Source organism: Leuresthes tenuis, unplaced genomic scaffold (assembly GCF_036924035.1).
Source record: "Leuresthes tenuis unplaced genomic scaffold, fLeuTen1.0.hap1 SCAF_4, whole genome shotgun sequence".
In the NCBI taxonomy this organism is placed as follows: Eukaryota; Metazoa; Chordata; class Actinopteri; order Atheriniformes; family Atherinopsidae; genus Leuresthes; species Leuresthes tenuis.
In genome coordinates this window covers 16,144,403-16,169,767 of record NW_027325358.1, presented here as the reverse complement: position 1 = coordinate 16,169,767, position 25,365 = coordinate 16,144,403, and the positions used below count along the sequence as shown (strand labels likewise).

The 25,365-nt window shown below is 41.1% G+C and overlaps 4 protein-coding genes across 4 annotated transcripts in view; 3 read left to right on the top strand and 1 right to left on the bottom strand.

The window, feature by feature from the left end:
- The first annotated feature begins 4,163 nt into the window (after nucleotides 1-4,163).
- On the top strand, nucleotides 4,164-7,416 carry fgg (fibrinogen gamma chain). The gene is made up of 9 exons (XM_072384812.1): nucleotides 4,164-4,281; nucleotides 4,388-4,435; nucleotides 4,541-4,727; nucleotides 4,925-5,009; nucleotides 5,394-5,524; nucleotides 5,880-6,013; nucleotides 6,226-6,410; nucleotides 6,579-6,856; nucleotides 7,028-7,416. Exons 1-9 carry the CDS (start codon nucleotides 4,219-4,221, stop codon nucleotides 7,213-7,215), a joined length of 1,299 nt encoding a protein of 432 aa, XP_072240913.1. The 5' UTR covers nucleotides 4,164-4,218; the 3' UTR covers nucleotides 7,216-7,416.
- Nucleotides 7,417-9,008: 1,592 nt separating this feature from the next.
- plrg1 (pleiotropic regulator 1) lies at nucleotides 9,009-14,794 on the top strand. Its single transcript, XM_072384813.1, has 15 exons — nucleotides 9,009-9,172; nucleotides 9,355-9,461; nucleotides 10,323-10,459; nucleotides 10,575-10,628; nucleotides 10,744-10,837; nucleotides 10,947-11,037; nucleotides 11,128-11,226; nucleotides 11,349-11,441; nucleotides 12,124-12,273; nucleotides 12,380-12,481; nucleotides 13,018-13,120; nucleotides 13,257-13,365; nucleotides 13,705-13,844; nucleotides 13,945-14,138; nucleotides 14,229-14,794. Exons 1-15 carry the CDS (start codon nucleotides 9,164-9,166, stop codon nucleotides 14,286-14,288), a joined length of 1,542 nt encoding a protein of 513 aa, XP_072240914.1. The 5' UTR covers nucleotides 9,009-9,163; the 3' UTR covers nucleotides 14,289-14,794.
- On the bottom strand, nucleotides 14,462-16,796 carry LOC140304887 (uncharacterized). Its single transcript, XM_072383694.1, has 5 exons — nucleotides 16,313-16,796; nucleotides 16,020-16,220; nucleotides 15,656-15,861; nucleotides 14,847-14,987; nucleotides 14,462-14,670 (listed from the first exon to the last, which is right to left on the bottom strand). The coding sequence occupies exons 1-5, from the start codon at nucleotides 16,447-16,449 to the stop codon at nucleotides 14,462-14,464; spliced, it is 894 nt and encodes a 297-aa protein (XP_072239795.1). The 5' UTR covers nucleotides 16,450-16,796.
- A 1,051-nt stretch (nucleotides 16,797-17,847) lies between these two features.
- dchs2 (dachsous cadherin-related 2) overlaps nucleotides 17,848-25,365 on the top strand; it is a 30,047-nt gene continuing 22,529 nt past the window's right edge. Inside the window, exons 1-4 of the mRNA XM_072384811.1 lie at nucleotides 17,848-19,712; nucleotides 22,861-23,052; nucleotides 23,159-23,390; nucleotides 24,063-24,299. Coding sequence (XP_072240912.1) covers nucleotides 17,982-19,712; nucleotides 22,861-23,052; nucleotides 23,159-23,390; nucleotides 24,063-24,299 — 2,392 coding nt within the window. The 5' untranslated portion in view covers nucleotides 17,848-17,981. The remainder of the gene's footprint in view (nucleotides 19,713-22,860; nucleotides 23,053-23,158; nucleotides 23,391-24,062; nucleotides 24,300-25,365) is intronic.

Genomic DNA, 25,365 nt, shown 5'->3' with positions numbered 1-25,365 from the left:
CATGCATTCTGTATTCTGACTTCGTTTAAAGCAAGAGCCACAATTATAGAAAGAACTGAGGTCACAAGACAAATAGGTCCGTTGCAAAAAAAGGGAGGGGACCCATACCATTAATGTGTGGGAGAACCTCACACACATCTATAAAATTCATTTTTATAGATGTGTCGTAAAGTCTTTGCTCTGTGACAATTTTTCACAGAAACACTGTGCATGACCTGTACTTTACATTTAAGGGCCCTTTGATGCCTTATTTCCACCAAGATGTATGTAATCTGAAATTTATTCCTATGAGAGCAGCTCACATTTCAGATTGTTCCACATATTTCTGATACTTTCCCAAAATGGCAGCAAGTCACTGTAACATGAAGATTTTTGTTTGCAAAGCCCCAATACAGAGAGCCTACATGTTTGAAGTCTAATCGAAATACTATGTTTTAATGACTAAACAATATGATCTCATGGCAGAGCTTATGGTTAGTTAGAATTTGTATAAATGCAGAGGGTGAGGATTAAGATACATAGTTGGGCTTAGGCGTCTTTTTAACATTCATCCACCTCTGTTAAGTCACATTTCCCCCATTTTATCCTCACTCCCCTGGCTGCCCATACACTCCAGGATCCATTTTAAAATTAGTTTCATTGTTTTTAAATCGTTCAGTGGTCTTGTCCCACCCTACCTCTCTGAGCTTCTTCACCTTTATGCACCCTCCCGCCCTCTCAGGTGAGCTGATCAGCAGCTTCCAAAGCTTTGGAACAATCTGCATCTGCACATCAGACAGCCCTCTTCTCTGTCTGTTTTTAAGTCCCTTCTTAAAACGCATCTTTTGTCCTTGGCTTTTAACATTATGTGAGACGGTGACTTTTATTCAATTTATTTTATTTTGTTGCAATTTCTTGTGAACCTTTTATTTACCATGTTTTTATGTATCCTGTACAGCACTTTGGTCCACTGAGGTTCTTTTAAAGTGCTTAACAAATAAAGTTGGATTGGATGTCACATAGACACTCACCTACACAAGACAGCAGCCAACACTGACATCACCGTCTCATGATTAGCAACCCTAAATCTTGAATCATCTATAAAACTTTGTTTGCAAGAACACGGTCCTCAGGGAAATGTACTTGACGTACCTATTAGGATTACACCAGAAGGGCTGAGTGGAGTTAAATGTTATCTAAAATAAAAGAACACATTAAAAGGTTGGAAATATTGACTGAATACACAGTGTGAAAGCAAATAATTGGCCAAAAATGCTTCCTGTTGTTTGTTATTACTGTACATGTTTGAGAATGAGTAGATTAAAACTGATATGTTAAGGAGATCAAAAAGAATGCCATAATTCGTCATAAAGCATGTCTTAGCTTTGTTTTCAAAGTTAACACTGAGATTTCTTTTTCCTGCTCTCTTCTCTGGCTCAGCGCTGCATCTAAGTGTTTGGCCTCAGTTCAGTGAACATCTCAGCTACACATTTGCTGCTTACAAATCAAGCAACTAACTTCGCTTCTTCTCTGTTTGCACAGAGAAACAAAAGATTCCTACAGAGGAGGAAAATCATCTGTACTCTTCTTACAAACACAGACTGCAACTTGCCCTTGGGCAGTTATATAGCATTAATGTTCATGTTCACACATTTTTCTTACTATTATATTTTCTGTCATCACACTTCCATCATACTAGTCATCATGAATGTTCCGTCAGAAGTATCTTTTTGGGTGCGCTTGGTCAGATCTCATGAGCATGTGATTCCATCTCTTCACAGTGCTCTCAGTCTCTGGGTTCTCCACGAACAAGAGCATCTTCAATGCAGCCACTGCCACACTCTTGAACTGCTAGAATAGTCGTAAGTTTGCGGGCGCAGGTTTGGTGCTGGTGCTTAAGCCCTTGTTTGGTTTATAGTGATTTGACTCCCACTAGTGGTTTTATGCAAAAGTGCAGCCTTAATTTGAAAACAAGTTTGTGACATTTTGGCTAAAATATTTTAAGAAATTCCTTGAGAAAATCTCTTTTCACACAAGATCAAATCTTAGAATCTTCATCTGATTAATTTTGAATGGCTTTGTGATGCTAAGAGAAACTCTGTTCAAAGTGCAGTTTTTCTATAAATGCTTTGTATATCAAAGCTAATTATTTCCTGTTGTTTGTCACTACTACAAACTTTGTAAAGTTTAGGGGCTCTTTAAGGTAATAGCTACTTTGTGAACCCTTGTATTGTGTCTGAGTAAGTTTGGCTTCTGCACTGGGTCACAAAATCTGAAGTCTGTCAAAGCTGAAAAATGCCTCCAGCTGATCTGATGAGATGAGTTCTGATGAGAACTAGCAGGAGAGATCATATTTCTCCAGTTTTAGCTTCTCTTGATTGGCTCCCTCTAAAATCCAGTTCAGTTCAATTAAAAAATTTTCTTCGCACATATAAAGCTCTTAATGACCAAGCTCCATCATACCTTAAAGATCTCAGAGTGCAATATTTTCCCAACAGACCACTTCACTCCCAGACAGCAGGTTTACTTGTGGTTCCCAGTGTTTCTAAAAGCAGTAGGTAGAGACTTCAGTTATCAGACCCCTCTCTTGTGGAACTAATTGCCAGCATATGTCCAGGAAACAGACACCCTCTCTAATTTTAAGATTAGGCTTAAAACTTTAATTTACGATAAAGCTTATAGTTGGCTATAGGGATGGCTCAGGTGATCCTGAAACATCCCATATTTAAGCTGCTATAGGCCTAGACTGCTGGGTCTAGGCAGATTGCCACCTTTCCTGAGTCTGGTTCTGCCAGAGGTTTCTTCCTGTTAAATGGGAGGGTTTTTTTCCCCACAATTGCCTCGTGCATGCTCAGGATGGGAAATTGGATTGAAGAACTTTTGGTGCAATATGTTTGAAATGTAGATCAACTGGTAAACTGACAGCTGCACCTTTTGGCTCAGCTCTCTCACTCACCATGACAGACCACTATAGTATCCTGATGACTGCAGACGCTGCTCTAAACCTGCTCCAATCTGTCAACCCCTCTGCTTCATTCAACCACCATCAGGAACAAGACCCTGATAACTTACTTACTTACAGCAACTTTGGCAGCAACCCACTCCCAACCCAGACTGAGCAATTCACCCTTTTCCAGCATACAACTATGACAATATACTTTGAGGTGCTAAATATCCTCCCAGCTGTTTTACAATTGGCTGGAAACTGTCCCAGGGCCCACTGGAGGTGTCTGCTTGATGATGCATTTAGGATCGCCTCTTTTGTGAAAAGCAAAAATGCAATCTTAAACTGATCAAACAGAAACCGTCCATCCTTTGACTGCGACAAGAAATTCCGTCCATAATGGTTAGAAAAAGTATTGGTGGCAAAGAGCAGCCCCTCAAGTCTGTTATGCAAGCAAAGCTCTCAGTCTGATTGCACATGGATCAAATGACCTGTGTCAATTACACTGTGTCAATTACAGCGTGTAACTGGGAAAAGGGTCAATATTGATGAAGTATTTTTATGTGAATAATATCTGTGCTGTTATAGAAATCCAATTAGTTTATGGGTCTGTCAGACTTGTAAATATTAATTCAGTAGGATAGGGATGAAAATGGGAGGATAAATGAATGATTCATCATTTTCATACAGAAAGTTATTGTATAATTATTTATTTTCTTCTTTTGACAAACACATTTTCACATAATTTTTCGTATAATATGTTTTTACTACCTAGTCTCAAACTAAACTTACGGATATTTACCTCTTCCACGTTCTTGTTACTCAAACGCGTTCATCCAGAATTACATGACATGGCCTGAGGAATGACTCATGTTGTGATCTGTCTTTGATTTTTGTCATGTCTCAATTAAGACGGGTAAATAAACTGTTTCAGTCTTAATGGATAAAGTTTCATTTGACCGGCAGTTCGAAACCATTGCGAGGTTATTTATGAAAAACTTGAGTCATCCTTCTGAAATCTCACTGGCATCACCACCAGCACTGGGATAAACACAAATATAGCTGTATTCCAATAGCTAAACTCTAGCTGTCAGTTAGTGACCGTCACATCTGGGAAATAGCAACGGTTGAACATTTGAGTCACAGGTTTGACTCAACAAAGTGAGTGGGATGTTGGCCTATGAACCCCCTTATCAAAGGATGAACACAGGACTTTGTTCAGATAAATATTCCATCAAGTCCAGCCGCTCTTCACTTTTCAAGAGGACACAAACACAACTACTGGCCGAAGAAACATGGCTCCATCACTTCTTGCAACAGCAGGAGGAATTTTGTTACTTTTCTCTTTTTCGTCAGCTGTAAGTCACTGAGCTTAAATTGTATTACTTTGTTATTTTGTTTTTCTGCTGACATGCTTTATTTATGTAGAAAAATCTAAATGGCTATATCTCTTTTCTCAAATAGCAAATTAGAGGAGATGGTATGCAAACATGCACTACAAATGATGGCTTTGTAAGTATGAAACTCTAATATCTGTTTGCATGTATGTATGTAAGCGTCTGTGTGTATGCGCACACTAATGCAGTTGTTTTTTTCAAATGTTCTTTCCATAATCAGGGACAATACTGCCCTACTACATGTGGAGTTGCAGACTACTTGTTGAAGTATTTACCAGGAGTCAACGATGATTTGACTGAAATGCAAAGAGAATTGGAGACAATTGCCAATTTGACTCAAGGGGCAGAAGATAAAATTGTGTACATGAAAGATTCAGCTACTTCAGCTCAAAAGAGTTCCCAACCAGGTAATGCAGCTCTTTTGGTTTGTAGTTCTCCAGAGCGCTCATAAAACTAATCGTGTATTGCAATTTTTGTAATAATCTGCCTGCAAAGCATTCTGATATATATATTTATTTGTTGTTCATTTACCTAAGTGCTAGAATAATACATATCTCACTTAGATTGATATGTGTTAACTAATTGACTTTTCAATTATTTTCAGACATGTACTTCAAGAAGTCCTCAAGCATGCTGGATGATGTTCTTAGATTTGAAAAGACCATCATTGCACAAGAACAGCAAATGTTGTAAGTTACTCTTAGCCCTCATACTACACCTGTAAAGGCTTGGGTTTAATGAGCTGATCTTAAATATAATTTTGATATACTTGGCTATTTGTAAAATATGCCATGGTAACTGAACCTCTGTACCCACACAATTACAACTGGCCAGGTTGTGATGTCCCACCCACATATATTTCCCCATTAAACTTACTTTTGATGGGGTTTTTTCGAGTTTGACTGATTTTTATTCCTTTTGATTTTACTGTAGTTTCTAAACGTAGCGATTTGGGGACACATCTTTGGGGTCTTAATTTTGTTTTTCCTACATCTGTGATGTATGTGTGTGAAACTATGACAAAAAAGTTCAGAAGCAGCTCGCACAATTCATATTTGTGAAACTTCTTCCAGTGAACTTCAGAATTTATTCTCAAGCAATGAGAGAAGAATGGCAGACTTGAAACAGATTTCCCTTCAGCTGCAACAGAAATGCAGTGAGCCCTGCAAAGACACGGTTGAGATCCAAACAACCACAGGAACAGGTAAAAATAGATAAATAAATAGCAGACACACACACACACACACACAGACATTGATGCACAGTGACCCTCAGTCCACCCTATTTCATAAGAAGTTTCTCAATCAAGGCCTCTTCTGAAAAACATCTGTCCTTGTTCAGTGTTCAGTTAGAGATTTAAATCAATACACTACTTTGAAGCTGAGTAAACATATTTATTCTAAAGGGGAGGAATTCAATTTCCACTTCAGTGCTTTTATGTACAAAATATAGTCCAAACTGAATTTAGAAATTAATTTATTATGAAACACCTGCTTAAAGAGTCCATGCAGAATTATTCTAATGTGACTGTAATGATGATTTTCTTTCTTTCTTATCAGACTGCCAGGACGTTGCTAACAAAGGCGCCACCACCAGTGGTCTTTACTACGTGCAGCCAGCAAAAGCACAAGAGCCGTTCTTGGTCTATTGTGAGATTGACGGCTTTGGACGCGGCTTCACTGTAATACAAAGGGTATGTATCGCTTGTTACAAAAAGCCAAACAGCTTTTAACTGTCTTCATCTCACAAATAAAGAACTCCTGAACATTTTTTTTTTTAAATGAAAAGATAAAAGGATGTGCTTATTAATACAGAAAGTAATTGACAGATAATGACTGAATAGAAGTCTAAGTGCTAATGAATAAATAAATATGTGTTAATCCTTTTTTTTCTTCATGTCCAAAGAGACGTGACGGCAGTGTGGACTTCAACAAGGACTGGACCCAGTACAAGGAGGGCTTTGGTTATCTCTCTCCAGATGACACCACAGAGTTCTGGCTCGGCAACGAGAAGATCCATCTGCTGACTACCACTTCAAACATCCCGACAGTGCTGAGGATAGAGCTTGTAGACTGGGAGGGCAACAAAAAGTACATACACTCACACAATAACACGTTATGTAAGACGAGAGCAGAGGGACATAGAGACAGAGCAAACATGACCCGTCAATGATAAGGCTATCTTAGGAGGGGGGGAAAATGAGTCTGTAGAGGTACCAATAAACTAAACCCATCTATTTTGTGGCCACCTTTCTTCAGGTATGCCGACTACAACATGTTCAGACTCGGACCAGAGATCGACATGTATCGTCTGACCTATGGTTACTACTACGGTGGTGATGCAGGCGACGCTTTTGATGGCTTTGACTTCGGAGACGATCCCAGTGACAAATACTACACATCGCACAATGGCATGCAGTTCAGCACTGGTGACAAGGACAATGACAAATATGATGGCAACTGTGCACAGCAAGACGGGTCAGGCTGGTGGATGAACAGATGTCACGCTGCGCATTTGAATGGCAAATACTACACGGGTAAGTCCCTGTGGGTGAAAGCAGTGCCAAGGCATTTATTTGATGTTCTTTTGCACAAGTGGAACAGCTATAGTTATGTTGTTATTGGCAATTCAGCAGCAAACCTACACATGGAAAAAAAACTTAGTCAAATATTTCAAGGTCTGAACTGGCTATGTTTTCTTCACCCAGGTGGCAGGTACTCAGAAAAGGATGCAGGTGAATATGGCTTCGATAACGGCATAATTTGGGTCACATGGCACAACCGTTGGTACTCCCTGAAAGAGACCACCATGAAGCTCATTCCCCTCAGCCGCATCACGGCAGGTGGTGGACAGCAGGCTGGTGTGAAACAGTTTGGCGGACTTGGAGACATTTAGAGAGATAAAATTAAGTTTATGGTCTACACTTTTTCACAGTCCTCAAATCCTGTCAGACTGAATAAACAGTCTCCAATTATTATGTGTCTCGCTGTAATGTTTGCATGTTTCGGTGATCTTACACAACTGAAAACTGATGTTCATCTTTGCCATTCCTTCACTGTTCTTTAAAGTACTAAATAAATGTATTTCCCTGACTAACTCTGGTGGTCGTCACTTCATGAATTGGGGTCTTTGGGTGTGATTGCGGTTTACCTTGCTAGCTGAAGTGCTATGCATTACTTAATGGACTACAAAGAAAATTTCAAAACCATTTATTTGCAATAATATACTCTGTGACCAGAAATAAACACCTGTTGTTGAATGCAAGGCGAAAACCCTGGAAAAAAATGCCACCATAAATGTTAACATTTTGTCCACATCAGGTGCTTATACTACATGATTTAATCAACATGACACAGCAAAACTGGTGGCCAAGTGGCCATCACTTGGCAAGCAACTAAAGCTTTCTCATCATTTAGTTGGTTCATTATATTCTTAAAGATACAAATCATGTACACATGGGCACACAGGCTGAGCAAATCAACGTTGCTTTAATAAAATTAGTGATATAACAAAGTCTTCTCAGGGAAATTAATGTCTGCCTGGGTGGTTATCCTCAAAGCACTTGAAAACATTTTAATCTGGACAGATCAGCCTTTGCATTAAAACCACTGACAGCTGACAGGTGAAGTGGGTAACACTGCTCATCTTGTTACAATGCAGTCAATCTGGCACCAGTACTCCTCAACAACAGCTGAACCCTCAGGACAGAAGTGGGACTGCTAAAGAATGATTCAACAGGACACAATACAATGCAAAACAATCCGATACAATGTGATGCAATACAATATGATACTACTTCCATGTCAGTTTACTGTGAAATTCTTTTAGCAAATCTCTCTGGTGAAAAGTTCAATGGACATGATACTCTGAGGTGTTCACCTGGCCTCAAATCTTCCCGAGCATTTGATGGCATCAAACCAAGCACTAACAGAATCACTTAACCACGCAGCCAACAGGGTTCAAACAACCTATTGCAAAAGTCCTCATATCAGAAACTTCAGGACACCATCTTCCCGAGCGTTTGATGGCATCAAACCAAGCACTAACACAATTCTTAAACAAATTGAAATCACATGTTTCCCTTATTTGAACTGGAGGGGCACACCGTATTACGGATTCAGTCATTTTATTATGCTTCACTTTCTAATAGTGACCCAGATTTCAGATCGAACTTTTCCAGATGTTGTTCAATTTTCCTTTCACCACATCAAAAGCATATTTTGGTAGTTTTAGCATGGCAGAGTTAACAGGACTGTCACAGTTGCCCTGTTTGTTCTGTACCCAACTTTACGAAGTTTATTTACTTTTCAGTGTGTACTGGTAGTATTTGTTCCCATGTCTCACTGCCCTCATTTCAGTTCTGTCTTGTGGAGTCCAAATTCCACCTGTGTCATGGTAGATTGCTGTGCTAAATGGCAAAAGGGATAATATTTCCAAAGCCGAACACACAATAATTAAAGCTGTGGTGTGTGAATATGGTTTGATACAGGAGGAAAATAAACTTCTTCACCGTGAGCTCTTTCTGCAAATTATACTGATTCAAGTTCCGAACAATATTCCAAAAAAATGATGTAAAATTGAAAATGATTCAATTTCTGTGAGAAATAGCGTACCAAAAACGCAATATCGGAAAAGCTTAGGTGGTCCTGGCCGGTTGGTGGCGCTGACAAAACTCCAACGACTTCCGGTCTTATATACTTCCGGAGCATCGGTCGTCGCTTGGGTTGTGGCGTCGGTCATGGTTTTGTGTCTTTGATACATATCGATTGCGACTAAGGAATATATCTACCTAAAACAATATATTCTTCCAACACGGTGTGACATTTGAATATTGTTCACCACAATGACTGAGGTAAGACTTTTGCTTTGTTTCCGCTGAGTTACGACAAAACGTACACACCGCTGGGCCCGCCTAATTACTGGAACGGTTCACGTTGACTACTGTTTTTGTATTTGTAGCATAACTGGTAAATACTCGCGTCTTTTGACTTGTTCGTTACAATGTTTGTTTAAGATGAATGTATTCTTCTACAGGACGTCCAAAAGCACTCGGTCCACACGTTGGTCTTCAGATCTCTTAAAAGGACTCATGACATGTTTGTGTCCGACCATGCTAAGGCTGTCGCGCTTGATGACGAGAGGTAAGTGTGGCAGCTCGAAGCTTCACAGTGGGGTTATGTATTGTTTCGTCCGTGTTTTATAAATTCGAAAGAATAAACCAATCCCGTTTTAAATTGCTCCTGTTTAGTAATGTTTACGGTTACATCAGTTGGTGTGGTCAGTGTAGCACAGAGAGGAGATGATGTGAAAACTTTTGTTATTTCTGTTGTAGTTATTGGAGGTGAAAAAAGTCTTTGGCTTAGAGGAACAGGTGCAGCAGTTTAACTTATTTAGTGGTGCAAAAAGAGTGAATGAGTTGGGAAACCGTGGACCTAAACATTTTATATTTGATTCAACACCAAATGAAAGTTTTACTTGACTGCAAGAAAAAATGGAGCTTGTAAGAGTAAATCTGACGTCTTATGGAGTTGTTAATGGGATTTGCAGGACGCTGATTGGGTGTTTGTAATATTTTGTCCCTCCCTTTATCGTCACTATGATATTAATCATAGTTTTATTTTAATTGCTCTATAAAATATTATGAGATCAATGATTGAATTATCTGCACATGCCTCTGTTGGGTTTAGATTGGCACCAACACCTACTGGCAAATCTTTTCACTTATTTGGTTCTGAAATGATTATTTTTAGTAGTAATTGTCTTGTTGATGAACAAACTAATTTGTGCTTGAATGAAGAAAATAAAACAGTACGGTAATTTGTAATTTCTTCAAATCTATAACAGTTACGATTAATCAATAAATGTGTTAATTTTAGTTGGTGTTGTGATGATGTGGTTCACAACAACACCATTGTCATGCATTACCTAACACAAAATGCACGTTGTCCAGGCAGGGGAACATAAGTGATTGTACTGAAATCCATTGTGTCCTTCATTTGCAGCCACAAGATGAAGATGGGTGTTAAACTGAAAACGGAGTACAGTCCAGTTTTACACATGCCCGTCCTAAAGGAAGGAAAAGACCGAGTCTCACTGCCAGCAATCAGCCTGCAAGGCCTCCAAAGCTACAGTCAGCCAGGTGAGGTGAAAACTGATGCCGCTTTGAGTATGTTAACACTCGGTTAAATGGGAAAGGAAAAGTTGTCATTTGTGTAAGATTCAGTTTTGTGTTTTTCTTTTACAATAAATTTTAGGTGATGACCCAGAATACCTGATTACCGGTACACTTGCTTATCCCTCTGGACCTGGTGAGTGCCGTTTCTTTTTCTTTTCTTTTCTTTTCACTTTTGTGATTTTTAGCCTTTTCAGTGAACTGCGTTGACGTTAGTTCCGTGTTTATCCCAACAACTTTCCCCCCGACAGGAGTGGCGTTGACCGCTGACACGAAGATGCACAGGAATCCCAGCGAGGCGGGGGTCCACTCCATGGCGCTTGCTTTACCGCCCTCACAAGCTCGGTAAACTGTCTCAAACGCTGTGTAAACCAAGTCAGTCGTTGGTGCCGATATGGCCTGATGTGAGCTGAATGGCATCGGTTATTTAACTGCGTTTTCTCTCCCATTTTAGGCATGATGTCAGCCGCACCGCCGCGAGCGTTGCCGACATCCACCGTCATGCAGGAGGAGCAGAGAGAGCTCATCCTCAGTCGACTGCTGTGGTAGGCCGGAGTCCATCCCTACATTTACTCTGCCTAATCACCAGTTTGTTTCTCTAACTTTTATAGCAAATCTAACCGTGTTTGTTTCAGTCACTGATGGATGGAGGGGCCACCAGAAATTCTTCGCTCGTGAGGAGAGCGCCGACGATGCCGAAACCCCAGTGGCATCCACCGTGGAAACTGTTTCGGGTAACTACAGATCATTTCACCGTCTCCGCTGCATTTGTGCCTAATACGATGGTGGTGAATAAAGACTGTGTGTGGAATGGATCCGGTGGTGTTCAGCTGTAATTTGTTTCATTGTCTGTCAGGTCATCAGCGGTCACCTGGGCTGGGTGAGGTCCATCGCCGTGGAGCCTGGGAATCAGTGGTTTGTCACGGGCTCTGCTGATAGAACTATAAAGGTGAGTCATGTATAAGAAATATAAGACCAGCTTTATCTGTTCGTTGTTTCTTTGGTTGATCCCAGGATGTCGAAAGTAAGGCCACATGTTGAGCACTCTGGTCCTTTGATTACTTTGACAGGTCAGGGGTCAAAAAATAAAAACGAATAATATCTCATCTCTGTTTCTGTAACCACCTGGTCTAATTACTGCGTAGTTTTAAAAAAAAAACATCAACGCACTACCTAATAAACACGAAAGCTCCTTTTCGGTCTGGGGAAGTGCACAAAGTCATCTCAAAGTGGTCACTTTACGGCAACTTTCAGTTTCAGATAGAGCAAAGAGAAAGCACCTTTGAACTTTTTATTTTTCTCTCACTCGCTCACTCCAGTAAATTATTTCTGGGGTTTTTATGGAGACTTCTCATTAGATCTCCTCCTGCTTTCGTTGGACACAGTCAAACCATTTAAGCTGTTGTATTTTATGTTGCTACAGACATCAGATTGTCTGTTTGCAGCGTTAAAACCTCGATGTAAACGGCCACAAGTGTATATTTTCACTTGAGTCTCAGGTGATATCAAAAGCCCCCTCTTCAGTACCAACAAGTGTAGCAATCACTTCTGGGTGACACTCTGGAGAATCTGTCGCTGGAAATGTTTCTGTACTCATCCTGATATGAATCGGAGCCTGTTTGACTTCACAGATCTGGGACCTGGCCAGCGGGAAACTTAAACTCTCCCTAACTGGACACATCAGTACGGTCCGTGGTGTGGCAGTGAGCAACCGCAGCCCTTACCTGTTCTCCTGTGGAGAAGATAAGCAAGTCAAATGTTGGGATCTGGAGTACAACAAGGTATGCCTTTAACACGAGCTTTAGACAGCAGGAGGTTATGTAGGTGGAGTCTTGTCTACGGTGGGGGTTTATTGTTTTGAACTGTGGTATTATGCATGTGTTTCAGGTCATCAGGCACTACCACGGACACCTCAGTGCTGTGTATGATTTGGATTTACATCCGACCATCGATGTGCTTGTGACATGCAGCAGAGATGCCACAGCCAGGGTAATCCGTTACGCTGCATGTCTTGTGTTCAATGTTTCCGGTTTGAAAATAAGTCAATTTTTCAGGTTGAGCTGTCACTCACAATTTACCGAGTCCCTCTGCACTGATATAAGTAGACTAAAGCCTGGAAACGAAGGTCACATGTTTGGTTTTTTTGGGTTTTTTTTGGCTGGTATCATTTTGGTGCAACTCTTGATAATTCATCTGCGTTATAGATTTTTTTTTTGTATGTTTGTTTGTTTTTCTTGCATCCAAACTATGGGTCTGTGTTTAGTTTTTCTTCTGAAGTTTGTGTGAATGAAGAACGTCTTTACATCAGATATAACCTGTAATCTGCAGCCTTACTCTTAACCCCCACAGAACACTGGAACAGTATTTAGTACAAAACCCCTTTTGCAAGCTCTTTACTAATGATGTCCACTCAAGTCCATGTAGGCTTCATCTCTGCAGGACAATTAATGGGTTAACAGGTTTCACCGGTTGTGTGGAACGTCTGAAACGGAGAGACTGACTGGGTCTGCGCTCTCTCCTCGCAGGTCTGGGACATCAGGACAAAAGCCAACGTGCACACACTAACTGGTCACACCAACACTGTTGCCACAGTGAGATGTCAGGCGGCAGAGCCTCAAATTATCACTGGTAATCATATTTTTTTTACAAACTAGAAAATGACTCTATTGTGTGCAACTCTTTTAGAAAGAGTGTTTACTCTAAAACTGCAGTTTATCAGTTGTCGCCCGGTCAACCCCCGACTCGTTTCTGTTGCTTTTTGCAGGCAGCCACGACTCAACCATCAGACTGTGGGATCTGATTGCTGGAAAAACCAGAGCGACTCTGACAAACCACAAGAAGTCTGTCCGAACTCTGGTGATGCACCCCAGGCAGTAAGTCAACACATACGGTGCTGCGCGAGCCTGCTTCCTACTAAACATGTTTATTTGTGAACGTGTTCACCGAATTGCTGTCCAAACGATCGGTTGGAGCGCACACTTGAAACACACTCACAGGATTTAAGTAGATAAAAATGAGCTCTCTGTAAACAGTTATTCACACTAAACGGGTAACTGTTTACACAGCGAGGACTTTTCATCTTGGACTTTCGAAACCTGAGATCGGCACCCATCGTTAACATCTGGGCAAATGGACTTTAATGCTGATGTCACTGCGTCTTTAAAGCAAATGTGGAGTTTTCTATAATCCACTCTGTCTTCTTGTTTTCGCAGATACACATTTGCCTCCGGGTCAGCCGACAACATCAAGCAGTGGATGTTCCCAGATGGAAGTTTCATCCAGAATCTGTCAGGCCACAACGCCATCATCAACACGCTGGCTGTTAACTCTGATGGCGTGTTGGTGTCTGGAGGTGATGACACGCAGCTTCACCCTCAACCTTTAGTTGTTTTAGGGTATAGGCTTAGAATCAGTGTTTGTCATTAACCTACAATACATTTTTCACTCACTAGCTGACAACGGAACCATCCACATGTGGGATTGGAGGACAGGATACAACTTCCAGAGGATTCACGCAGCCGTGCAGCCCGGATCTCTGGACAGCGAGTCGGGAATCTTCGCCTGCATGTTCGACAACTCGGAGAGCCGACTGATCACCGCAGAGGCCGACAAGACCATTAAAGTTTACAAAGAGGACGACACGGCTGTAAGTCACGATAATGAATCGGATGGGGTTTGTGTGCTGATTTCCAGGCCGCAGAAAGATCATTTGGTAACTTTGTTTTCTTTCTTGCAGACAGAAGAGAGTCACCCAATCAACTGGAAACCAGAAATACTCAAGAGAAAAAGATTCTGAAGATTTTGGTTTTTTTATTTTTGTTTCCTTCTCATCTCACATGAATTTTATTTTGCTGTCAACACACACTCTGTCAAGTTTTGCCTACTAGTGTTTTGTTTTTTGTCATTAAGCAAACTTCCTGTCGATTAACACAACTGTAAGAGAAGCAGTCGCCGTTTTCGTCGCTTGCTTTATTCCAAGAGCCATTTGCAGTCCTCGTTGTATGACGTCAGCCCAGTAAAGCTGCCATTTTGGACAGCCAGGAACCTCCCAGAGCGTTTGTTCTTGATGACGACGGCCCTCTGATGGCTCTGGTTTGTCTGGTCCATCAGCAGGAGCCACTCTTCAGATTCGGTGGGACGGGCTTCAAAGTGGACCCGATTCTGTTCGGGATCAAAGCCTGCAGCAGAAACAGTTTGTATTGACTCGAGAAGAAAGGGGCAGTGTGTGTATCCATGTCTGTACAACTGGCAATTCTGTCGTCAGGTTTATTTTTGCTCCATTTTAATAAAGACCACATTTTTTTCACATATTTTTTTTTTATTCTCCAGAGTAAAAATGAGTTTCCACTCTTACCCAGGTAACTCTTGGTGACAGTGTTCCTGTAGTATTTACAGCCGCTACCCTTAATCTCCTCCCAGTAACCACAGTTCTCGGGTGTTTCGCTGAGCTGCAGCGAGCTTCTGCTGTCGCCACGTTGCTGCGTGATCTGCTCACCTGTCAGGTCGACATGAGAAGGCGTGCCTTTGAGAAACTGAGGTCATTGATCAGTTTGAAGTGACCACAGCCTAATTTAAGTGTGCAAATGGTAACGGGTAATAACAGGTTGCAAAAAGGCTTATCAATAACTCAACTTTGGAGCTGTTTTCAAGCAGATGTGCAACACAAAGAGCTTTACAGAGCAAGGCAAAAGGTGTTAAGTAAGCCTAAAAGCAATACACAGAGAGAAAAATATAAGTCAATAAAAACAAGAAAAAAATAATACAAAATTAGATGAACATATCAAAGTAAGTAGTACATAAAAGACTGATGAGCTAAGGGCTTTTCAAAGAAGTGTGTTTTAAGGTTAGTCCTTTGCCCAGGTGTTTCTGTGGGCTGGGAGGTAATACAATCTTTCAGGTAGGTCAGGACATGGCTGTTAGGTGCTCTGTATGAAATAAGGAGTTTAAATTCTGGTCTAAATTTTTCTGGGAGCCAATATTGATTGAGGTTATCACAGCAGACGTAAGATCCAGCGGTCTTTACTCTGGCTACAGCATTTTGGATTGATGCAAATTTGCTATTTGCGACTTGCTATTTAACAGTTTCAGTGATGTCTCACCATACTAACTAAACTGGGAAAAAAAATACTAAGGTGAGCATTATTGATATCTGGCACAACATACCGGAGTCACAAATGTAGAGCTTTGAGATAGCGTGACAGAAGCCTCGGCCAGGTTTCCTCTTCAGGCAGAGTTTTGTTGGTTCTGGCTGATCGACCGACTTTATTTGAGGTTCTTCATCTGCGAGGAGGTGGCCTGCATTAAACATGATCTCTTCTTCCAGAGACCTGAGGCACATCTCAAAGTGCTCTTCATCCTTTTCTGCATTTCTATGGATGACAATGCAGTTTAGATCCCACACAGGCAATAAAATACGGCCATTCTTACATTTTTATAAAATGAATAACACATTAATCCTGACAAAATGAATTTCCATCCAGCTAAACTTTTGAAAAGAAGAGATGGAGTTTGAAATATGTTACTTTACCTGAAGTCCACCCACAGCAGGCCTGCAGTGATCAGCCCCAGCCACTCGCTGGCCTCCCAGTTGTGTGTCAGCATCACCGGCACCATAATGACCTCCCTTGTGTCAGCATAGCTGAGCTCCTTCTTGCAGTTGCGGGACGCTTGGTAAGCTGGCGTCATGAATGGACAAATCACAGCAGCCTCCTCCACTCCTGCAGCCATCCTGAGAGATGGCACACAACATGTGCCAGCCATTAATCCTGTCAGAAATGATGACGGATGGTTGGTGTATTACTTGTATCCCTTAGTACTCACGCATCATTGATGTTCCCTGTCACTCCTCCTTCGATATCCATCCAGACTGGCAGTCCAGCTTCTTTCAGGCGCTGGTAAACCTTTTTCACAAGAGCCTGATTATCCCACTGGTACGAGAGCATAATGTGAGATGGCATCTTTTTATATTTCCAATCAAATGAATGTGAAAAAAATGAAAGCTGCGCTACACTTCTGAGTTGGACAGTTACTGGACAAACAAACCCAGACAAAGAGAGACAGTAGCTATGGTGCTTGTTTACCCAGTCCCAACGCTCAGGTTACATCTGTTGCTTGGCTGCAGCGCCTGTTTGCACCATGATGGTCATTATGTACTGTGATACCAAAGAGAGGACCACAAGAGCAAAATAGTTTGCCCTGCGAAAAATATGTTTGAAAGACTGATTTTGTGTTACTTTTGTGTCAAGGAAAGCTTTTCTTTTTGACACAGTGACACAGTAAAACAGCTAAATTTTTTCAAATTTATTTTCACTTCATGGATGATTAGAAATCCCCATTATTTTTTGGTTTGTTTGAAATCTAGGTTACAATTTCAGGCCGATTTTTTACATGGAATACTTTAGAACAAAGCTCAATGAAAATGTCACAAATTCAGCTTGGATTCACTGTTTGTCTTCGGGGAACAGAGTAAAACTGAGCAAAGCAAGGAGCCAAGCGCGTTGTTACATTTCCATTTGACTGTTGAAGTCCTCTGTTGCTTGGAATTCCTTGTGTGTTGTAATAAAATATTGTCTCTTGTAAACAGGATTATCCTTAGGTGTGAAGAATATATTGATAATGCATTTGATTAAAAGCAGAATTCAAATACTCACAGAAAGCAAGTTGAAGAATCCTGTCTTTGAAAAAGTTTGAACATTTTGTGAAAACACAAGTGAATGATGTGCAAGTCTTTTTTCTAAAACTTTATTTAAAAAGTTTTTTTTTAAATCCTATAAAGAGCATCTATTTCCCTCAGAAATAGAAAATGATGGTTATTTTATCCATAGTTGCAGGAAGAATGCTCCGTGATTTCCTGAGCCCATCATTAACCAACAAACTTGATCGTCTGCTTGAATGTTTCTTTTCATTTTTACCACTTGAGGGAGCTCCTCTGCCACTTTTCAAAGTCTTGCCAAGCGGAGGAATCTCGTTAAACCACTTAATGTTTATTTATTCAACTTCACCTCGATCCCGTCGATCGATTGATCAATTGTGTCATCTCAGCCCACAGTCTTATACAGTCTCACCTCGCTTTCCAGCTCATTTTGATCTTCAACAGGTCGGACATAACGCGCCACCTGTCAGCACTGAAGGTAATCTTTCCTCCTGATTAAATCTTAAGCAATCGGGGCTTCAGATGGAGCCGCTCAGCGTGGGACGAGAGGAGGAGCGTTCAAAGCGCGCAGTCGGTGTTCTGTCGGACACTTGGAGGTGTCGTATTGTGTGAGGGAATCAATGGGATTTAACCAAATGGGTGTTTGGATTTCTACACGCGAAAATTCTGTATAGGAGAATGACCGCTTTCGTGCGCGCAAAAATGTGCGATTCGTTTCCCTGCTTTTGTCTGGAAAATGGCTCTAATACGTGATTAAAGCTTTTGATTTTGAGGTGGAAAGATGTAGTCTTACTAACATTCCACGAGATAATAATCAAAGCAACGTGCAGAGGAGGAATGGGTCGCAGGAGTGCTTCAACTTCGCTCCTTCAGACGCTCGTCCTGGCGCAGCTTTGCGCGCAGGCTCTCGGGCAGGTTTTCAACCTGACGCTGTCTGTTAAAGAAGGTCTACCTGCCAAAACCATTGTTGGAGATCTGGGAGCCGGATTAAGCAGGCCAAGCACTGGATTCTTCATTTCAGAGAGCAGAGACTCGTACGTGTTCAGAGACTTGGAAATAGACGCGGATACGGGCATCATCTCCACGGCTGTGATCCTGGACAGAGAGAGCAGAGATAAGTATGACTTTGTGGCAGCAACTCTCTCTGGAGAGATGATAAAAGTTAGAATAAAGGTGGAAGATGTGAACGACCACTCGCCCGTGTTTCCCACTGAGGAGGTGGAATTGGAAATCTCAGAGTTGAGCCCACCTGGGAGTCGGTTTCAGCTTGAAGGTGCAAAAGACCTGGATGAGGGGGAGTTTGGCACTCAGGGATACAGGATCACAGAGAGTGAGATGGCTGAGTACTTTCTCCTCAGTTATCGTAGTGGATCCGAGAACCATCGCACCCTGGATCTCATCCTTAGTAGCAAACTTGACAGAGAAATAGAGAACTTCTATTCTCTGACAATTGAAGCTTTTGATGGAGGGATCCCAGCTCGGACAGGGACCCTGCAGGTGGGCGTCCGAGTCCTTGATGAAAACGATAACCCTCCTGTGTTCAGCCAGACCGAATACCATGCCTCAGTGCACGAGAATGCTCCCCTCAGATCTGTCGTGTGTCAGGTGCACGCCACTGACCGTGACCTGGGTGACAATGGCAGGATCACTTATGAAATCAACAGGCGGCAGAGTGACCCAAATAGTGTTTTCTCAATTGATGAAACCACTGGGTTGGTTTATCTCAACAAGCCGCTTGATTTTGAGACACAGGCGTTTCATGAGCTGATCATCAATGCAAGAGATAATGGCGCTCAACCTGAATACAGTAGTACTTTTGTGGGTGTCAAGGTGCTTAATATCAATGATAACAGTCCCACCATCAGTGTGCTGTTTCTCAGTGAGACTGGAGACTCAGTGGTTTCAGAAGCAGCAACAATCGGGGACTACATCGCCCGGATTTCAGTGTCAGATCCGGACTTTGAGGAGGAAAGGGTCACTGTAACTCTTGAGGGAGGGGATGGAAAGTTTACCCTGAAGCAAACAGATGATTTTCTGTATGCATTGAGTGTTAACTCTGAGCTAGACAGGGAAGAGAAAGACCTGTATGAGTTGAAGGTTCAGGCCTCAGATTTGGGGAGTCCTCCTTTGAGCAGTGAGATGGTGCTCCTCCTAAAGGTGTCAGATACAAACGATTGCACCCCAGTCTTTGAGAAAGATGTGTACATAACAAGCATTGCTGAGGATGCTCCTCAGGGGAGTTCCCTAATACAGATTCAAGCTCGAGACTCAGATGAAGGTGTTAACTCGGACATCAGATACTCCATCTTGAGGTCCAACCAGGACAGCCTGATCAGCATCGACTCAGAGTCAGGCCTGGTCACCACCGCCGCAGCTCTGGACAGAGAGACACAGGCGGAGGTTTGGTTCCTGGTGGTGGCGGCGGATGGAGGGGAACCAGCTCTGTCATCAACAGCTACAGTCACGGTGCTGGTGGAGGATGTCAATGACAACGAGCCTGTGTTCCAGCAGCAGCTGTACAACGTCTCCATCCCAGAGCACAGTGATGTTGGAAGCTGCTTTTTGCAAGTATGTTGGAGAAATTAGTTTTGCATCAATGTTTACCAGAAGAAAGTAAATAGTTTTTCCAAATGTGGTGGGTGTCCTTAGACAGATAGCAGCCTTTTTATGTCTTTATTTGGTACCATGTATGAGAGTGCTGACAGGAAATCCTGAGACATCCACTTAAACCAAACAATAAAAAGGAGCTGCAGCTCTATTGGCTCTCCCTCTGTTTAGTTTAAGTGGTCAGAATTTTACATTTACTGGCCACCTATTAAAAAGTAAATAAGTTATTGTTCATATCAGGCAGGGAGTTTTATGGGTGGCATCTGAGTGAGATATTGTTGTTAAATTGTTTGCATACAAGATTCATTCCTTTGATCAAAACAAAAAAATAAAAAATAAATTAGCTGGTGGTCAGACTTTGCAAGGAATCAGATTTCAGCTCAATACCGGTTTGATAATTAGCGGATCTTGCGTTCAGCTGTACAATTCAACTACGCCTGTACAATTCTCCTTTCTCCTTTTTACTTTCTTCATCTCCTCTCATCTCCACTAGATATGACTGTTTTTAGCCAAAGAAAGCACACAACCGTCCTCTCACTAACATATCAACTCAAATGCTTTTAGAACAGCAACAACAAAAGAACAACGCTGAGGACCTGCAGTTTACTAAGTCTTCACTGTTAACATGAAACTCTGTGCGTTCTGGCTTGCTGTGTCTATTTCACATCTTGTCAGACAAAAGTGGCCATCAGTCAGTTTGCACAAAGGCGAAAGTGTTCCTTCCAAACACACACACTATGCACCCTTTTCAGTCTGATGCTGTGGCCTTCGTATGACAGATGGGACGAGTGGTGCCACCCTCCTGCAGCCTGGCACAAGCGTAGGCCAGTTTCAACAGAAGCGTTGTTTAACAAAGCATTTTCTGTAAACATATAGGTGATATTAGGTCAGTACTGAACATTTATTGGAGACATTGTTTTTAGGTTGATCTTGAAGTGTGTGTTGTTTTGCATTTTGAGTCAGTCCCCACAGTTTCAACATAAGTAAATCGGTATGTTCAAGTCCATTTCAATAAATGAGAATCAGTGGATGAAGACGTAACAGGATTAACAGTGATGATGAACCCCTCTTGGAGTCATGTTATTACAGATATTAAGTGATATACATGCGGCATTCCCAGAGGTAATTGTAATTCCATACTTGATGGGTGTGCTACAGTACACGTTGAATCAGACCTTGACCCATGATTCTAAATCTTCCTTCCTCAACAGTCATATACTCTGAGGTGATATCATCTTTATGATGGGAAACGAGCGCTCTGACCGTAAAATGTGCCTCTTGTCACAGGATCAGTTTGACATCAAAGGCAGCAGCTCTGTCAGATCTCAGGCAGATTTTCATTCTGACTTTTATTGGCTGCGGTGATAATCCTCACCCTTTGATTACGGGGATTTTCTTTTTTTTACGTTTTTATTATATTGACATTCTATGACAAAAAAAATGAACTAGTTTTATGATTCACAGTTAACACAAAGAGTAAATTTGAAAACCGTTGGTTACAGCAAGGCACAAGTTTTATTACCATACGCAGCTACAAGGGATCATGCTATATTTGTACCTGAAATCATAAGAATGAATGACAAAGTCAAGGTATTTTTGTTTTGATCTGCTGAGGGAAAACTGCCTCTGTGAGTCCACTATAGAAAGTAAAAACAATGTATGTAACAAAAATCGTTCTTTACACACTCCTTGATGGATATGAAGTATTTTACTGATTAACTGGGTCAGGTGGAGTTGGAGACAGGAAACCGTTTGTGGGAATGGAAAGATGATAATCTTTAGGCATGTAAGAACACGATCAGCCAGAGTCGGGGGACATTTCTGGAGCTTCAGGCCTTCTTTTATTCAGTGGATGAATTCCATTTTCAAATGAAGTTTTCTGTATGTATCAACAGTTCACTACAAAAAGTAACTTGCATGACTAAGTCCTGTAATAAATTATAGACTTATCCCACTTATGGAAAGGGAAAAGGAAGCAGGAAAAACGGACAAAAGGGCTGGTGGGAGGTTTGAAACCGTAGACTAACCGAGAAAGTAGTTAAACATAACTACAGGATATCTGTCACCTACAGGATGTTGAACCATCTTATATGTGGCCATTCTACTGATTTAAATTTATAACTACTCAATTCAGTCATGTTGGAAGCAAGAAGAAAGACAATTGGAAGCTGCTCAAATTTCAGAAAAATTTGATCATATAAAGAAAACGCTCACTCCTTAAGTGAATACAGTGAGTTAGAGTGAACTACATCTTTTGGTATTAGTGGACAGCAATTAATTAACAACAAGGTTTTCTGGATTAAAAAAAACAGAAATAATCAGTCAAGAAAATGTCACATTAACTGAAGTAATCTTCAGTTGTTTAAAGTGACAGTGACAGTAAGTATCTGCTCATGCTCATGTTAAAACAAGTTCCTTCAATTAAAACGCAGACATGTATAATGGGCTGTGGTTGCTTTTGTAAAAAATCATTTAAACATTCTTTTGAGATCTGTATTGACGAGGCCACGATTACAATATATGGAAGTAATGCAGCTGCTTCACTGCCGAGTTATCTCCTTTACAACTGGATGTACCAGATGTCATTAATTCACTAAATAAGAAACAAAAACTTAAATTTAAAATGTTAAAAATGAGCCTGCATGGATTAATGTAGGGCCATGGTAACTATATACATGCATTTGACCTGCAGAGCAAAATATAAACATTAGAAGAATTACGATAACTTGTGGTGGACAGGAACCACTTTGACCATCTTGCATTGGCCTGACCCTGGTTTTGGGTTGTTTCACCACTGCATGAGGAACACTTGGACTCCATTTTTTTCTATATTTTACAAGTGAAACAGACCTGATGTACACAAACAGTAAAGGAAAAAACTCTGCTGAATACAATAAATTGTGTTTGCTTGTCATGTTTTTGTGAAATGACCTTTGCACCTATCTGTATTTTCACCATGTTTTACCTTTTGAATATCCTCATAGCTGTGTTAAAAAGATGCGTGAGTGTCTCGTTAGTGATGCATCATAAATTTGAAAATGATTAAGATGACATACTGGGTATTTTTGATTGTAGTTCTCATCGTTCTGCCTGTACTTGTCTTTTCTAGGTTGTTGCCACAGACGCAGATAGCCCTGAGTTCGGCACGCTGTTGTACTCTCTGTCTGATGGCTTTGACAGACAGGACAAACACCCTCTCTTCCAAATCAAGCCACACACAGGAGAGGTGTGTGTCTCTCAGGATATCGATCGAGACATGGGACAGAGTGTCCATGACATTCTGATCAAAGCTGAAGATCCAGTAAGTGGATTTTTTATCTATCTACTATGTGCACAAGACATTAAGGTTGACATTTTATCACTTCTCTTCACTTTTTAATAGAATTCTTATCTTTTCTGTCTTTCAGGGAGGCCTAAGCGCCCAAACGTACGTGCACATCGAGATAGAAGACTTGAATGATAACACTCCAGTGTTCAACCCCGAAGAGTACACTGTGAGCATCAGCGGTCACGCTTCACCTGGCACAGAAATCGTCAGTGTTCTTGCTACTGACAGAGACTCTGGCGGGTTTGGACAGGTCACCTACAATATTCTACCTGGAGACATGTCCAATTTATTTGCACTGGATAAACAAACAGGTAGGGGTATGAAAAATGTGGGGAGAGTTTGTGAAATAGTCCAGGATTTGAAATAGTAAGCACGGTTTTTTCAGTGTGGAAGAAGGTTGTGTTTTCGGTGTTAGATGGTATTTCAAACTGTGTTGGAATGACTGCTTCATTTATAACATACTGTATATGCTCAGTAGTCTTTGAGTAACTTGTGTGGATGGCAGTCTCTGTATTTAGGGATAAACCGCTGATTAATTTGTTTAGGTCACCTTGATATGATTGCTAGTGTCATCACTCAGCAGGAGTGAGGCAGAAAGTCTAAAAGCTTTAGATCCCCATGGAGCTGAGACTAAGATGAGATTTATTCACAGCCACAATGTTACAGTAAAATAGATTCATAATACGTACATTAAAGCAATACATTTGAAGCAGGTAGTACCTTGTTGACCTTATTCAACCTGAACATGAATTCTTTCCTCCAAACTCAACACCCTATCAGCAGTGGGTTGGATTGTTTTGAGCTTGCAAAGTAAATTTAGAAGATGAAAACTAAATTAGCCACATTTTAGGGCCATTTGCCATCACACAGTTGTCTGTTTAAAAACACATTGCAATAAAGTAGTTAAAACTGAGTTGAAATTACAAAGCAAAAGTAATTCTGTGACTCAGCTGTTGCAGTCTAACTGGAAGTGGTTTCCTTAGGAATGCTTCTCCTGAACTCCTCTCTGACCCATCTGGGCGCAGCCAGCGTGAAGCTTTCCATAACAGCACAAGATGGGGAGGGCTTCACCTCAGCCAAACCTGCAGAGGTCACCGTCAATGTTTTACAAAGTGCCCGAGCTCCAGCTGTTTTCCAGAGGTCCCGCTATTCTTTTACAGTTCCTGAAGATGCGCTGCCAGGGACATCTGTGGGAACAGTGGAGGCCAGCGACCCAACCGGTGAGAAACCTATATGCTGCGCGCTGACTGAGACTGGTTGAGGTTATTGGCAGCAATAGAAATAGGAATACTCATTACTTAAATCACCAGCTATCAGCATGTGTTCCACTGAGTGTGATTAAATGCACATTAATATCACCATCGGTACAGAATGTTCAAAAGCCCAGATTGATGAAGATTTTTTACATACTACAATATCAATGTTTAAGTTAGCTTAGTCCAGCTAAAAGATTTACTCATGCAACACATGACCAGGATACTCCAAAAATCCAAAGCACTGATGTCTCTCACAAGAGTCAAGTGTATATTTATTTTCTCCGATGTGACTGATAAATCATTATTTCAAGTAATAAAGCATTTTGATAAGGGCATTTGATAGGATGCTACATCTTTCTTGTGCCTTTGGTCTTGCCTTGGTCTTTTTGGCCCACACGTGGCTTCAGTTTAATTTAGACTGAATGTCAGTTTGTTGCTCATTATTTGCATTTGTCAGTGTGACATTAAACTCTACTCATGACTTGAGTTCATCTGGTGGACCTCGTTCAAATTTTTAGTCTCCTTTTTGGTAAATTTGTCATTATAATTTCACATCATTTTGCATGGCAAAAAGATCACGCACAAAATATTAATTTTAAAAAGTTCTCAGAGTTTTTCTTTAGAGTCTCCAACCTGAAACGTAAAGCTATATCTCTGATTAGTTATTCCTGCTCTTGAACTCTTCAGTCATGATAAAATGACGGCCTTTCTTAAGAGTTGGTATGTAAATCACGGATATATGATTATCAGTGTGTCTGAATGCTCATACTCAATGAGTTCTATAATCTGTTGGCCACAGCCAACAGATTATAGAACTCGAATACTCTGTGAAACACGGAAAGATTTACTCAGGGCTGATCAAGGCGTAATCGACTTTGTGTGAACTCGTTTGGCAAGTTCTGTGATGCAATGGACAATCATTTATGTAAAAGCCGTTCTCTTCAGCCTCAGTATGACTAATATTGTGCATTTGTCCTTTTACATAATTCTTTCAGAGTAATCATCTATTCAAAGAGCGCCAAGATATCAG

What these genes read in the sequence shown, in the direction of transcription:
- fgg (XM_072384812.1), top strand. Translation starts at nt 4,219, where the DNA reads ATGGCTCCATCACTTCTTGCAACAGCAGGAGGAATTTTGTTACTTTTC. An exon ending in TTTTCTCTTTTTCGTCAGCT is followed by an intron (nt 4,282 to 4,387) that starts GTAAGTCACTGA and finishes TTTCTCAAATAG; the next exon opens with CAAATTAGAGGAGATGGTAT. An exon ending in GCTTCACTGTAATACAAAGG is followed by an intron (nt 6,014 to 6,225) that starts GTATGTATCGCT and finishes TCATGTCCAAAG; the next exon opens with AGACGTGACGGCAGTGTGGA.
- plrg1 (XM_072384813.1), top strand. An exon ending in TTACCGCCCTCACAAGCTCG is followed by an intron (nt 10,838 to 10,946) that starts GTAAACTGTCTC and finishes CTCCCATTTTAG; the next exon opens with GCATGATGTCAGCCGCACCG. An exon ending in GGGATCTGGAGTACAACAAG is followed by an intron (nt 12,274 to 12,379) that starts GTATGCCTTTAA and finishes CATGTGTTTCAG; the next exon opens with GTCATCAGGCACTACCACGG.
- LOC140304887 (XM_072383694.1), bottom strand. Translation starts at nt 16,449, where the DNA reads ATGCCATCTCACATTATGCTCTCGTACCAGTGGGATAATCAGGCTCTT. An exon ending in ACAGGGAACATCAATGATGC is followed by an intron (nt 16,221 to 16,312) that starts GTGAGTACTAAG and finishes GCCATCTCTCAG; the next exon opens with GATGGCTGCAGGAGTGGAGG. An exon ending in CTGCTGTGGGTGGACTTCAG is followed by an intron (nt 15,862 to 16,019) that starts GTAAAGTAACAT and finishes TGTCATCCATAG; the next exon opens with AAATGCAGAAAAGGATGAAG.